We start from the raw sequence: 14,961 nt of genomic DNA on the forward strand, positions 1-14,961 counted from the left end.
CCGTCGCATATCGAACAGCAGGTCAATGAGCCAAGTCTGCACATAACATGGGAAAGCCAATTGATCATATTCATGCCTTGGGATCACAGCCCTGCGTCCCGTATATTTGGCCATGGAGGGTATGCAGCCTAACATAGTGCCTAGCTGCAACAGCCATCCCAGAAAGATCATTAGAGTAATGTGCAATTTGAAATGAGGCACTAGAAGCCCTGAAAGCCAAGCTTACTAACTCTTTTAGCCCTTGGCATCAATCTGTTTAGACTCTAAATAGAAAGGCTAAAGAAGTGTAGACCCCTTCAGTCAGCAGTATAAGGTGAACTGAAAAGGGTGTAGGCCTGTGCTTGTGTCTGCATGGCAGATTGTGGTTTCCCCCAAGCTATCATAAAGCATATCTATAAGCACTTCATTATAAGTGGAAAAGGGGCTTCAATGTTCAAGCCTTCACCGTAAGAATTTCAGTGAAGTTGTGGCTTCCTCGTAAGACCGAGAAAAACTAAACTACTTCTGCAGTCATCACAACTGAAGTGAAGGATTAATGTTTCTCTGGGGGCAACCAGATAAATCAAAAGTCTTCATTTTCACAGTTTTTTGTACAAATATATTACGCACCTTACGAGTGGACTAGGGGAAGTGTCTATCTGCTTTGCTACTGTAATTTTTGTATAGTTTTGGATTGGATTCTTAAAACAGCGCATCAAAATGGTCTCGCCCTCTTCTTGGTGTCTGCAGCACCAACTATAAGATGTATGGAAAGATCCACTAGCATCAGTCATGAGTCAGACACCATAGATGCCCATGTTGGATGTAGTAATGTACTGCAGCAACACTTGGCTTCCACCAAATTGTGAGGGTTAACACCTGAGAAATTGTTGGATTTATTCTGACATCTGAAGATACTTCGAGATGATGACTCATTGAAAAGATGTATTCATTGTAGATAGTACTGACAAGTCAGTTAGTTGAGAACCTTCCTTGAAATTCACAAATATTATGATTTATGGTATTTGTAATCAAATTCAGCTCAACTGGTTTGAAAATACTTTTGTTTACCACAATAGAAAATAATGTTTTAACAAAATGCAGACTACCTTACCTGAGTATGGAAGCAGTTTCTAACATTTCCGCCATAAAAGTTGACACTCCCTTCATTTGGCTATCACCGGCCCCAACACGAGCCAGAATGCAGTCCACGATGCTCACCTCTGCCGAGTCGCATGGAACAAAGCAACCAATTTGGGCCATAAGAACTATCACGCCAGTCTGGCGGATGTATGTTGATTTACCTCCCATGTTAGGACCTGAAGAATTGGTCAAAAATAAAGTATTTAACATACATTAAATACCTAGATAGAAAGAATATATGAAATGCTAATCTGATTTTTAAAAAAATATTTGTATTAGTTTCAAAGCATCCAATAGTCACAAACATTTGTTTTCATACATTTCAGTTTTGTTACATCAGGTAAATGAATACAGAACGATTAATGACGATTCAGTCACTTGCGTCAAGAGTATACCGACCATGGATTGTCATCTACATCTCTGTAGTCGGAGAGACACACAAATCCCCTCGATATATGTTCCATTTGCTCCATTTTTTATCCCACTTTCTAGGACATCCTCTAGTTTTAAACAACTCCTTTTCCGCAATCATGCTTCTGTCTAGTTTGTTTGCCCAATTCCTTGTCGATGGTCCCTCTGCAACACCCCACCTCACTGATATTGCACGTTTCACTAACGGAAAATCTGATTTCTGAGTTAAAAAAATTAAATCAACAGTCTATACTGTAATAATAGTCAGTTTACTAATTATACAGCATCAAGAGAAAAAACTCGCTGCTGGTGGACAAATGCAGCAACATGAAATGAAATGTAAAGAAAATCATAAAGGGCAACAAAGGTTAACTTTAATACTAAGAAATTAAAGTTCCTACAAGTAAGAGGTGATTGGTGGGTACAGGAGTCACATATGTTCAAAACCCTGAATCACTGGGGGCTATCACCAGTGTAAAGGAATCCTAAATACAGATAAAGATCATAAATTGGATATTTAAAGGCTCTGCGTCTATGTGACTGTGGAGTCTAGGACACCCCCCGCGCCGCACGGCTACCAGCTGCTGCGTGTGCCTCCCCGCCTGCCTGCCTCGCTGCCCCGGCTGCCGCCGCGTGACCACGCCCCCTGAAATCGAGCGGCGTGGTCTGTGCTCGCCTGACCGGCTATCCTGCCTTGTACCCCTGTATTATTGTTTAGAATAGCATTTGTGGTTTCCTTTAGTGCCTTGTACCCCTGTATTATTGTTTAGAATTGTAATTGTGTTTCCCTTCAGGGCCTGTCTGCCTGTTTTCTGCCCCCGTCTCATCCCCCCCGCTCCCCACTTCCCGCCACCGCCGCTAACCCCGCCCCTTTTTTTCCTTCTGTACCCTCCCCGCTCCCGCCTCCCAGCTGCTCCGCCCTCCCTCGCACTTCTCCATATATGGCGACCGTGCGAACGCGCAGCGGGAGCGCTGAGTGTGCACCGAAGGCGCGCCAAAGGTAAGCCCGTCTGCGCCCGTCCGCGCCTGGACCGCGCCCAGCGCCAGGACCCCTGGCCCCCACCGACGATGCAAGACGACCCGCCGGACATACGACACCGCCACCCTCAACGCACTCAACGACGGCCGAATCCCGGGATGCTACCGTGCCACCCCGAGACACACCCACGGACCCTTCTGCTGCACCGCCTGCAAGTTCACCTGCATCCGGACCTGCCCCGCACTAGCACCCGCCAAGCCAACCAACAGCAGCAACCACCTCAAGTGCATCCTGCTCAACACCCGCTCCGTCCACAGACACGCCATCGAACTCTGGAACCTCATTGACATAACAGCCCCTGACGTTGCCTTCCTCACGGAGACCTGGATGAACGCCTCTTCAGCGCCCGACATCGCCATCGCAATCCCAGAGGGCTACAAGATCACCCGGAGGGACCGCACCGCCAACCAGATGGGAGGAGGCTTCGCCATCATCCACAGGGACACCATCCGCATCACGACCAACACCGACGACATCCTGACCACCGCCGAACACCTACACTTCCAGATCCACACCGACCCGAAGACCACCCTCAGAGGCACCCTGATCTACCGACCCCCGGGGCCACGCACACAATTCAGCGAGGACATCGCCGACTTCGTCAGCCCGCATGCCCTCCCCTCCGCTGACCACATCCTCCTGGGGGACCTCAACTTCCACCTGGAGAACAACAACGACCGCAACACCACCATCCTGCTCGACAACCTCGCCAACCTCGGACTCAAGCAGCTGGTGTCCACCCCCACCCACCTCGCCGGACACACACTCGACGCCGTCTTCTCATCCAGCAAAGACATCGCCTTCACCCACGCCACTGGACTCCACTGGACGGTCCACAGCTGCGTCCACTTCACCTTCAAAAGAACGACGATCCACCACCACCAGCAACAGGTTGCCCGCAGAAGCTGGAACAAGATCACAGCCGACCAGCTCGCCGCATCCATGAGCCAGCACCCTCCCGCCAGCTCAGCGAACCCCAGCCAGGCCGCCGACAACCTCACGAAGTGGATCAGCAACTGCGCGGACGAACTCGCCCCACTGAGGACCCCGCCCAGCAGACCAGGCAGCAAGAAGGCCCCATGGTTCACCGACGAACTCAAGAGCTCTAAGAAGAACTGCAGAGCCCTCGAGAAAGCCTGGAGAAGGGAGCCAACACCAGACAACATGACCACCCTCAAGCTCGCCACCCGGAAGCACCACCAACTGATCCGCGCCACCAAGAAAACTGCATTCAAGGACCGGCTGGACAACAACGCACACAACAGCAAGGAACTCTTCAACATCGTGAAAGAGCTCTCCAACCCCAACGCCGGAAACAACGACATCACCCCATCGCAAGAACTCTGCAACTCCCTCGCCTCCTACTTCCACAACAAGATCGCGGACATAGACAACAGCTTCAGCACCCAACCGACGAACGCCACGACCGAACCAATGCCCCCCACCACCACCCTCCGCTCCTGGACCCCGATCATCACCGAAGACACCGTCCGCATGATGAACTCCATCCACTCCGACCCCTGCCCTTACCACATCTTCAACAAGGCCGACGCTGTCATCGCACCTCACCTGCGGGACATCATCAACACCTCCTTCACCACCGCCACCTTCCCTGAGAGCTGGAAGCACGCCGAACTCAGCGCTCTACTCAAGAAACCCACAGCGGACCCCACCGAACTCAAGAATTACCGCCCCATCTCGCTGCTCCCGTTTCCGGCCAAAGTCATCGAGAAGACCGTCAACAAGCAGCTGGCCGCCTTCCTCGAGACTAATGGATCCCTCGACCCCTCGCAGTCTGGCTTCCGGGCCAACCACAGCACCGAGACCGCCCTCATCGCTGCCACCGATGATATTCGAGCCCTGATGGACAACGGGGAAACAGCGGCCCTCATCCTCCTAGACCTCTCCGCGGCCTTCAACACCGTCTGCCACCGCACCCTAGCGCAGCGCCTCAACAACGTCGGAATCCAGGAGAAGGCACTGGAATGGATCATCTCCTTCCTCGACGGAAGGACACAGAGAGTCCGCCTACCACCGTACAAGTCAGAGGCCACCGAAGTCATCTGCGGAGTACCCCAAGGATCCTCGCGGAGCCCAACCCTCTTCAACGTCTACATGAGCCCCCTCGCGGCCATCGCACGCCATCACAACCTGATCATCTCCTACGCCGACGACACCCAGCTGATCCTCTCCCTGACCAACGACCCCGCCGCCGCCAGAGCCAACCTTCACGAAGGGATGAAAGAGGTAGCCGAGTGGATGTCGACCAGCCGCCTGAAGCTGAACTCGGACAAGATGGAAGTCCTCATCCTGGGAACCTCGCCCTCCGCCTGGGACGACTCCTGGTGGCCCCCCGCCCTGGGCACCGCACCCAAACCGACAGACCACGCACGCAACCTGGGCTTCATCCTGGACTCCTCCCTCTCCATGACCAAACAAGTCAACGCCGTCTCCTCGTCATGCTTCAACATCCTGCGCATGCTACGTAAGATCTTCCGGTGGATCCCCACCGAGACCAGGAAGACGGTCACCCAGGCCCTCGTCACCAGCCGACTGGACTACCGCAACGCCCTCTACGCCGGAACCACCGCCAAGCTCCAGAAGAGACTCCAACGGATCCAGAACGCCTCAGCCAGACTCATCCTCGACGTCCCACGACACAGCCACATCTCCGGACACCTGAGAGACCTGCACTGGCTCCTGGTCAACAAGAGAATCACCTTCCGTCTCCTCACCCACGCACACAAAGCCCTTCACGATCAAGGCCCGAGCTACCTCAACAACCGCATCAACTTCTACGCTCCCAAACGTCACCTCCGATCAGCCAGTCACGCCCTCGCCGCCGTCCCCCGCATCCAAAGAGCGACGACAGGAGGAAGGTCCTTCTCCTACCTGGCCGCAAAGACCTGGAACTCCCTCCCGACCGACCTGCGCCTGACCCAAGACCACCTCGCCTTCAGGAAGAAGCTCAAGACCTGGCTGTTCGAGCAGTAGCAGACCCCCCCCCTAGCGCCTTGAGACCCTCCGGGTAAGTAGAGCGCTCTATAAATGTCTATGATTGATTGATTGATTGATTGAGCAGCTTCAGAGCATCTGGGTCAATTACCACTACTAACAAAAACACAATGACTAAAAGCATATTTATAACAAAAGCATTAAACTAAGACTCTACGATCATTTTGGTCTTCAATGTCTTCTCAAAGCATATACGGATTTAGACTGCTCCTGCCTCCAGCAAACTTAATTCCATTATATAGAATGCATAACATCAAACATTCGTCCACTCAATCGAATCCTTTCAAATTTTGATTGTTTGAATCATGGGTACCAGCAAGAACACAAATTACGGCTTTGTGTCTACTAAAAGGTCTTTGTCAATAAATGGTGCTTTTCCCTGAACACTATATTTTGAGCAAATGACAGAACATGTACGATTCGTAATTACAATTCAATGAGATTAAGCTTACTCAGAGTACACATGCTCTTTGTCTTAGCTTACAATAAGGCCTGAATCCTCTATTCCAACTGTTGAGATAAAGCATGTAGGTCAGCTATTAGAATAGCCCCCACATTAAATAAAACAGCACTGAGTATGGCTGTCCTGTGTTAGATACTCAAATGGGGAACAATGTTACTAGTGGTGGATTGGTGTGACTCACTGGTTAGAGGCGGCAGACCCGGAAGCAGAGGTTTGCCCGGGACCAGGGTTCGATTCCCGACGCGGCAGGGTCTTGGGCCATGGTCAGCAGACTCGATAATTCTCGCCTCGGTGCCTACTCCAACCATGGGTCCCACTCAGCAACTCTGGGCAATAGCTTGCTTAATCTCTACTAATGGCCCCATCAGCGCCGGGGATGCTTGTCTTCACCTTGGAGATGCCCAGGAGGGACCATCTCACAGGGAAAGCCAGGATGGGTTCCCCAGCGGTATACAGTGCCGGGACGCCCCTTTGCTGGGGCAGCTGTGCGCTTTACAAGTATACGACATTTAACATTTAGTCATCACACATTTGTAGTAACAACTTTTCACTACTTGAGAGACTTGATTTTTCATGGAGGGATCAGAAACCAGCTCTTAATGGCCAATGTCCTCACAGACTAGACTCCTCGTATTAGGTCAACAAAATGGTGGTCTGGCTAGGATGCCCACTGTCTTGACTAGTACTTAAATTGTAACCCCTTTTAGGACACATGCTCAGCTTTAGCCTGGCCTGAATATCCAGGAGCACTTTTGGATGGATGTGAAGGGTTGGACCCTACATCGGGGACACAGTGGAGCGCTATGGACTCTTACCCCTCCGGAACTACTCCTCTCTCTGTCTTCCCACAGGCTCCACTGATAACTCCAAATCGGGACAGATTGGAAACGTCCCTCCATGATCCCGGAAGTTGGGTCACTAACGAAGGACCGGAAGTGAACCTGCTTAACCCCGGAAGTTCTTCGACCGGATACAGGCAAGAGAGTAGAAAAGCCGGCGATCCAAACGACTCAGGGTTCCCAACGGCGAGCTCGTGGCAGGAGTTAGCAGACCCCGGAGAACCAGCAGCGGAAGGACCGAAGGACCGGAACGAAGAAGCAGACGAGGAAGACGTTTGGTGTGAGGACTGGTGGCGTCCTCAGGAGGTGGCTGGAGAGCGGCCGTAACTCACAGGAGAGTTACGGCGGGGCATGTGAGTAACTCGTTACCATTTTCCCCTATTTCCACTGATAGAGGTGTACATAGTGTAAATAGCGCCCCGAAGCACTTTTCACTGTATAAACGTGCACCGACTCTGTATAGTACTTCGCACTATTTTTCGTCTCGTTCACGCTTATGCTCACCCCTGCCCTTTCACCTCTTCCCGCAACCCCAACCCCATCACGTCCTATCCAATCCCTTCCATTCACGACCCAGGTGCTGGTGATAGGAGTGAGAGAAGTTTTGTTACCTCTGAACTAACCGCCCTGTTTTCGTTCTCTTTTTCCTCCGAGGGACACACCACTTCTACACGACGACGAAAAGACGACCACAGCCCAGCAGTAACCACCCCCACGGAACCCTCCCGGACCCCGGACACCTCATCTCTACGACCCCGGACCCCTTTCATTCCACGACCTGTGTTTCGTTTATGTGAACAATAAAGTTTTCGCTAATCATAGCGCACTTCATACGGCCTCCACGCCTGTTATTCCGGCCCGCCCTAAATCCCGTTCCACAATGGACTATTCTCCTCCCCTTCTAAGCTTCAATGCATGCACCTAAGCAGTGAAGAGAGATGGAGACAGTGATGAGCCATGAGGGACCCAACTACTAGGAGAAACCGATCTGGAATGCTGCTAGTAAGTTTCAACAGCAGTTACCGGTATTTTGGAAGGAAACATACCCAACTTTTGGCCAGATTGGATATTGGTTTAACTTCTTTAAGCTTATCCTTTAGAAGTAAGTGGTGATCTGCTGTATGTAATGCATCCGACCCAACAAAATTAGGAAGACCAGAAGCTGCTCAGCTCTACTCCACAAAAGCCAATCTTAGATGTTCAACAAAGGCTTATTCGGTTCAATAAGGAGACCCTAACTTATGGAGGTAACCTTCTCCATTTCTACACCTATGCCCCCATGAATGTACACCAAAAACAACAAACAGCACAATATTTTATAATATTCCTGTTGAACCTGGTCAATGTTTGTGGAATGGGGAGTATACAGTGCTGATGAGATGAATGTTGAGACAGATTCTGGAGTGTGATAGGTTGGCCAGAAACACTTGGTCTAGTAATAGTGGATTTAATTCCTTACTCGCCTTCTCACTCGTGGATATTTTGATGTGAACAGTGAAGCACGCCTATGGACAATCTTCCAAAAACACCCATCCCACTTCCAAAGTATCCAACTCCTAGCCAAAATCGCTAATCTCCAGAAAAGAACCACTATCCACAGATCAGCGGAGATGCAAAGAGCCACAACCATGCACACAGAGACCACCAAACATTTATAAACCTTCCACTCTGTATTATAATCAAAAGAAGAATTACAAAATTCTACATTAAAAATTCAAGCACCACTGCCAAATCAGATTATTAGTTCAAAGCCATCCTTGAAGTCAATAAGAAATGCGTTACTTACCTGTAACAGCAGTTATCCAGTGTTGGTGTCTTTCATAGATTCACATGCCTGAATCATTCCCCGTCGCCGAGACGGGAGCCTCCGGTACATAAAAAAGTAATGTCCTAAGGACATACATAGAGAACATAGGCCGAAGGGCCTCCCCTTTGGGGCCTTTCCACGTCCTTATGTAAAAAGGACCGAACTCTCATCGTTAGCCAATCAGCTCCGACCTCCCGGGAGGAGCCTCCGTCCCTCAGATTTTCATACGCACCCAGCTAGGGTGTCGCAATGTAGACATAGAGGTACGTGAGTCCTTACCGGGGAGGCGGGAGGGTTGCATGTGAATCTATGAAAGACACCAACACTGGATAACTGCTGTTACAGGTAAGTAACGCATTTCTTATCCAGTATTTGGGTGTCTTTCATAGATTCACATGCCTGAATCAGAGTAGCCAGCAGTTATACATGCATAGTGGTAAAGCACATTCTCACCTCCAGCAGATCTGCATAAATTACAGACAACATGAGAGAAACATGGTAATATACAGTCATGCATATAGCAGAAAAACCATGAAGAATGTGCATACCTGGATGGCGGGACGAGGTAAGGCTCACCTTATTGGAAGAGATGGCGTAGCACCGCTTGTCCCACTGCAGCGTCCTTCTGCAGTTCGATGTCCAGGCAGTAATGCCTGGAAAAGGTGTGCGGGGACTTCCAGGTCGCCACTCGGCAAATGTCTAGGACCGTCACTCCAGCGAAGAGCGCCGCTGACGCGGACATCGCCCTGGTAGAGTGGGCAGCCACTCGGTCCGTTAAAGGCCGTCCGGCCTGATCATGGCAAAACGCAATCGCTGATGAAATCCAGCGGGAGATGCTCTGTTTTGTTAGGGGCAAACCCATTCGCGGGTTGCTGTAGGCTACGAACAGTTGAGAAGACTTCCTGACATCTTTGGTTCTGTCCAAGTAGAATTTGAGACATCTTTTAAGGTCCAAGGAATGCAGCGCCCTTTCTGCCGCAGTGGAAGGGTTCGCAAAAAATGACTTGAGGACAATTGGTTCGTTCAGATGAAAGTCTGAAGGCACTTTAGGTATGAATTTAGGGTTGGGCCTGAGTACCCCTCGGTCGTGCCTGAATTGGAGATACGGTTCCTGAGTAGACAGCGCCTGAAGTTCGCTGACCCTTCTGGCTGACGTCAGGGCGAGCAGGAGTGCCGTTTTCCAGGAGAGATGTTTGAGAGAGGCCCGGTGTATGGGCTCGAATGGGTGTTTCATGAGTTGGTTGAGCACCAAGTTAAACTGCCAGGTTGGAGGGACTTTCCGAGGCCTCGGAAAGGATCTGTAGAGTCCTTTCAGAAATTGCTTTATCAGTCGACTGGACCATAGTGAAGGCCCTGATGAGGTCCTGGTGAATCTAGAAATCGCAGCCAGATGAACCTTAATGGAGGCGTGAGCCAGCCCCGATTGAGCCAGGTGGAGGAGGTACGGTAGCAGCTGCACTGGGGTAACCCGTAGAGGGTGTAAGCCTTGTTCCGAACACCACAAGCAGAACCTCTTCCACTTCAGCGAGTAGGTCTTGTTCGTACTGCCCGCCCTCGCTTTGGCTAGTACGGCCCTGCAGTCCTGCGGGATCTCTAGGTCTCCGAACTCTCGGTGCTCAGGAGCCAGGCCGATAATTTGAGCGAGCGGGGGTTCGGGTGGTGTACCTGGCCTCCGGACATCGTTAAGAGGTTCGGGTGTTGTCGCAGGTGAATCGGGGGCCTGATGGAGAGGCGAAGCAGGTCCGAGAACCAGTGTTGTCTCGGCCAGTACGGAGCAATCAGGATCAGGGTGCACGGCTCCGTCTTCATCTTCCTGAGGAGCCTCGGTATCATCGGGAACGGAGGAAAAGCGTACGCAAACACGCTGAACCAGCCGATGGAAAAAGCATTTCCCAACGACCCCTGTTGGGGATGCCAGCTTGCGTAGCTTGGGCATTTGGCGTTCCCTGCCGTCGCGAAGAGATCGATTCTCGGTGCTCCCCATTGCGAGAAGATGTGGGCCACTGTGTCGCCGTTCAACTCCCATTCGTGGGAGAGAGAGGTCTGCCTGCTGAGGGCGTCCGCGATGGTATTGTCCTTCCCGGGAACGTACTCCGCCTTGAGGGAGAGCCCGTGGACCACCAACCAGTTCCAGATTTTTTGCGATTCTCGTGAGAGAGAGAGAGATCGCGTTCCCCCTTGTTTGTTCAGGTAGTGCATCGTCGTGGTGTTGTCCGTTTTGACGAGCACCGGGGAAGTTCCGATACGTGGCAGGAATGCCTGCAGAGCCAGATACACCGCCCTCAGCTCCAAGAGGTTGATGTGTAGTAGTTTCTCTTGGGCCTCCCATTTGCCGCTGACTCGAAGGTCCAATAGAACAGCGCCCCAGCCTTCCAGGGAGGCATCTGTCGTGATGACCAGAGGTGCCGGCGGCAGGAGGAACTGCAAGCCGGCCGTCAGGTGTTTCCGGCTTCTCCACCACAGAAGGGCCTTTGTGATGGCCGGTGTGATCGTGATAATGTCCTCGAACGAGCCGGAACTCTGTTTCCATTGCCTTGCCAGAGCCTCCTGCAGGGGACGCATGCGGAGCCTGCAGTGCGGTATGAGGAGAATGCAGGAGGACATCATCCCTAGCAGGGAGGTGAATGTCCTGACTTTGATGCGAGACTTCTTGGGCACCGCCGCGGCCAGAGACAGTATTTTGTTGGTCCTGTCCTCCGAGGGGAAAGCCTTTGCGCAATCCGTGTCTAAGGTAGCCCCTAGGAAGGTGATCCTCGTTGATGGAGTAGTGCAGGATTTTTTGAGGTTGATCGTCAGACCCAGCTGTTGAAAAGGTGCGCTGCAGGCGTTGGAGGAAGCGGTCGCGCCCTCCGGAGAAGGCGCCTTCACCAGCCAGTCGTCCAGGTAGGGGAATACCTGGTGACCCCTTTGCCGCAGGAAGGCTGCCACCGGCGCCAAGCACTTCGTGAAGATACGTGGCGCGGATTTGAGGCCGAATGGCAAGACCTTGAACTGATAGTGCCTGCCTGCTACTTCGAACCGCAGGAACCTCCTGTGCCTCGTGAGGATGGGGATATGGTAGTAGGCGTCCTGTAAGTCCAGGGAGACCATGGAGTCTCCCCTTTCCAGCGCTCCCAGGATCTCCTGGATCGTTACCATCCGGAAGGATTGACTCCGAAGGAAGGCGTTGAGCGCCCGGAGGTCCAAGATCGGTCTCCATTTGTCTCCTTTTTGTTGGACCAGGAAGAAGTGGGAATAAAATCCCGTCCCCTTCTGGGACGCTGGGACCCTTTCGATGGCTCCTTTGACCAACATGGCGGATACTTCCTTGAGAAGGAGGTGCAGGTGTTTGTGAGCACGCTTCAGCGGAGGAGTGTTGGGAGGGGTGTTGACAATTTCGAGGGAATGTCCAAATTGAATTATTTGTAGTACCCACCGATCCGTAGTGATTTTTCGCCAATTGGGGAGGAAGTGGGTCAGTTTTCCTCCAATTTGAAAGGATTGAGACGGTGGTGGGACTGGCTGGAGTAAATGGTCACTGGCGGCCGCCAGTGCCCTTCTTGGCGGATTTGCCTCTGAAGGACGACCTCCCGTAGGACGACTGTCGGTTCTGTTGTTTGTGCTGGGGCTGGTTCCTGTTGCCGTAGGAGTAGGACGACCGATTTTGGTAGGAACCTCTGTAGGAGTACTGGCCTCTGGAGCGGCCACCTCGAAAGGACTGGTTCCGGGACTGGAGGGAGCCCAGAGCCCTTGCCGTGTCGGTATCCTTCTTAATGGCCTGGAGTGCTTCGTCTATCTTCTCCCCAAAAAGAAACTGACCATCGAATGGCATGTCCAGCACCTTAGATTGGACCTCTTGTCGAAAGGACGTTGCTTTGAGCCAGCCTTGGCGGCGGAGCACGGCAGCCCCGGCCAACTGGCGGAATCCCGTCATGGCTGCGTCGATGGCGCAGTCGATGATCTCTGCAGCTGAGTTTTGTCCTTCCGCCAGGAGAGCTTTCACTTCGTCCTGGACCGTGGCTGGCAGGTCTTGCAGGTAGGGGGCAATGTCTTCCCATAGCTGGCGGTTGTAGCGCCCTAGCAGGGCGATGGAATTTGCCACTTTGATGGTCATGGCGGACGTGGTAGAGAACCGTTTGCCTATGGTGTCCAATTTTCTGCCTTCCTTGTCTGGGGGTGCGGACAGCGGCGAGGATGGGTTGCGGGATTGCTTTTGGGCCGCCTGAGTCACAACCGAATCCAGTTTGGGGTGGCCGGTCAGGCAGGCTGGCGCGGTAATCGGGGCCTTATATTTTTTGTCTAGGCGCGGAACCACCGCAGGCACCGAGGCAGGCGTAAGCATCAACTTCTTGCCTTGTTCCCACAGAAAGTCTATAACTGGAATAGACTTGGCCGACTTCTGGCTGTGCTCCTTGAAATCATGGAGGAAGCATTCTGTTTCCGTGGATTCCACCGCCATGTGAAACCTCTTAGCTGCCCTGTCCACCAGCTTGTGGAAACCCCCAACGTCCGTCGCTTCAGTTTGGCGCGGTTGCGGGGATGCCGGGGTTGACGAATGGTGGGATGACGCAGCATCGGCCTCGTCGTCTCTGTGGTCCGAGTCGACGTCTTGCACTTCACCATCCTCCAAGTCCGTCTCCTCCTCCTCGTCCTCAGAGGAGTCCTCTACCTGAGGCTGGGGCCGAGCACGAGGCTGGGGTTGGTTCCGAGGTCGGGCCTGGAGAGCGGAAGGGCGCGAGGCAGACGGTTGCTCCTGGGTGACCGGCACCTGGGTTCCGCTGTCGGCATCCGGGAACCGTTGCTTATAGTCCTGTACTAGGCAGCGCAAATCGTTGACCAGAGACACGGGCAAACAGATCATCGGGGTGTTTTCCGTGCGGACACTTACGGAACGTTCCTGAAACATGACTTCCTCCTGGTCCTCGTGAACGTCCGATAGGGAGGTGGCCGGATCGGGCTGGTTTTCCTCCTCGGAATCCTCACTCTGCAGTGCTACCTGCTCCTGCTCGGGCGTCAACCCCTTCGTTGGGGGAACCGAGGAAGGTGGAATCGAGTGAATGGAGACCTCGACCAATCTGGATTCCTTCCAAGATGGCGCCGGGGTCCCTTCCGACGACGTGCGTGAAGATGGCGCGCCCGCCGTTTGGGTTGGCGACTTGAACGATTCCGATAGTGTCGATGGCACCAAAGTCTGCGGGGATATTTGGACCGTCGACTTACTGGTGGTAGAGCCTTCCACTTGAGATTTCTTGGGTGAAGGCGGACCTTTTGAACTTGACCTTGACTGTTTAGGTGACGATCCTTCGGTTTGAGATTTCTTCGGCGAAGGCGGACCTTTTGAACTTGACTTGGACCTCTTAGGCGACGATGACGCAGACAGTGGGGACACCGTCGATGGTCCTGTTTTCGTCTTGGACGAAGACTTCAGAGGAATGGTAGAGGAGACCGGTGCGCCTGAGGACGCAGTGGTGGTCGTTGTGGCCGTCGCGGAGGGCGATGAGGCCGTAGTGGTCGACACTGTGGTCGAGACCGAGGTGGTCCGCTTAGTAGATGGGGCGGGTTTCTTGAACCTCTGGTCGTCTCGAACAGACACGGAGGAGGTGGTGGAACATGCCTCCGAAGGTTTCCTGTGCGCCTTCTTGGGAGGAGTGTCTGTCTCTCCAGGGGACTGCTCCCTGGGTCTCTTCTTGGAGACTTTTGAGGACACGGAGACACTACCTACGGAAGATTCCAGAGTGTCTCGGTCCTTAAGCCTGTCGAGCCATTCGAGAAGGCGAGCCTCTCTTTCCTTTACAGTCTTCTTTGGGAAGGCTCTACACACCCTACACTTGTCAGGGACGTGGTCAGGGTACAGGCAATACAAGCACAGATCGTGCTTATCCTCCGCTTGAATCCGCTTCTTGCCGCAGGAGGAACAGGCCCTGAGAAGGGCTTTCTTTTGCGAGTCTGCCATGGATGAAGCCTTTTTATTGGATTCCGACATGGGAGACGGCAGTCGAAGATAGGATAATTATTCCTTTGAACAAAGGGACTTCCAGAGAAGTTTGAGACTTCGAAGCAAAAAAACCTGAAGAGCTCAGGTTGGAGACTCCCTAGCACAACGTGCGGTAGAAAATCTGAGGGACGGAGGCTCCTCCCGGGAAGGTTCTAGAGGGAGGTCGGAGCTGATTGGCTAACGATGAGAGTTCGGTCCTTTTTACACAAGGACGTGGAAAGGCCCCAAAGGGGAGGCCCTTCGGCCTATGTTCTCTATGTATGTCCTAAGACATTACTTTTTTATGTACCG

The 14,961-nt window shown here is 52.7% G+C and overlaps 1 protein-coding gene across 1 annotated transcript in view; it reads right to left on the minus strand.

The window, feature by feature from the left end:
* The window catches only part of MSH2 (mutS homolog 2), a 755,480-nt gene that overhangs the window by 172,143 nt on the left and 568,376 nt on the right, over window positions 1-14,961 (minus strand). Inside the window, exon 13 of the mRNA XM_086927770.1 lies at window positions 1,094-1,298. Coding sequence (XP_086783896.1) covers window positions 1,094-1,298 — 205 coding nt within the window. The remainder of the gene's footprint in view (window positions 1-1,093; window positions 1,299-14,961) is intronic.

The sequence above is a fragment of the Lissotriton vulgaris genome, chromosome 6 (genome assembly GCF_964263255.1).
Source record: "Lissotriton vulgaris chromosome 6, aLisVul1.2, whole genome shotgun sequence".
Taxonomy (NCBI): Eukaryota; Metazoa; Chordata; class Amphibia; order Caudata; family Salamandridae; genus Lissotriton; species Lissotriton vulgaris.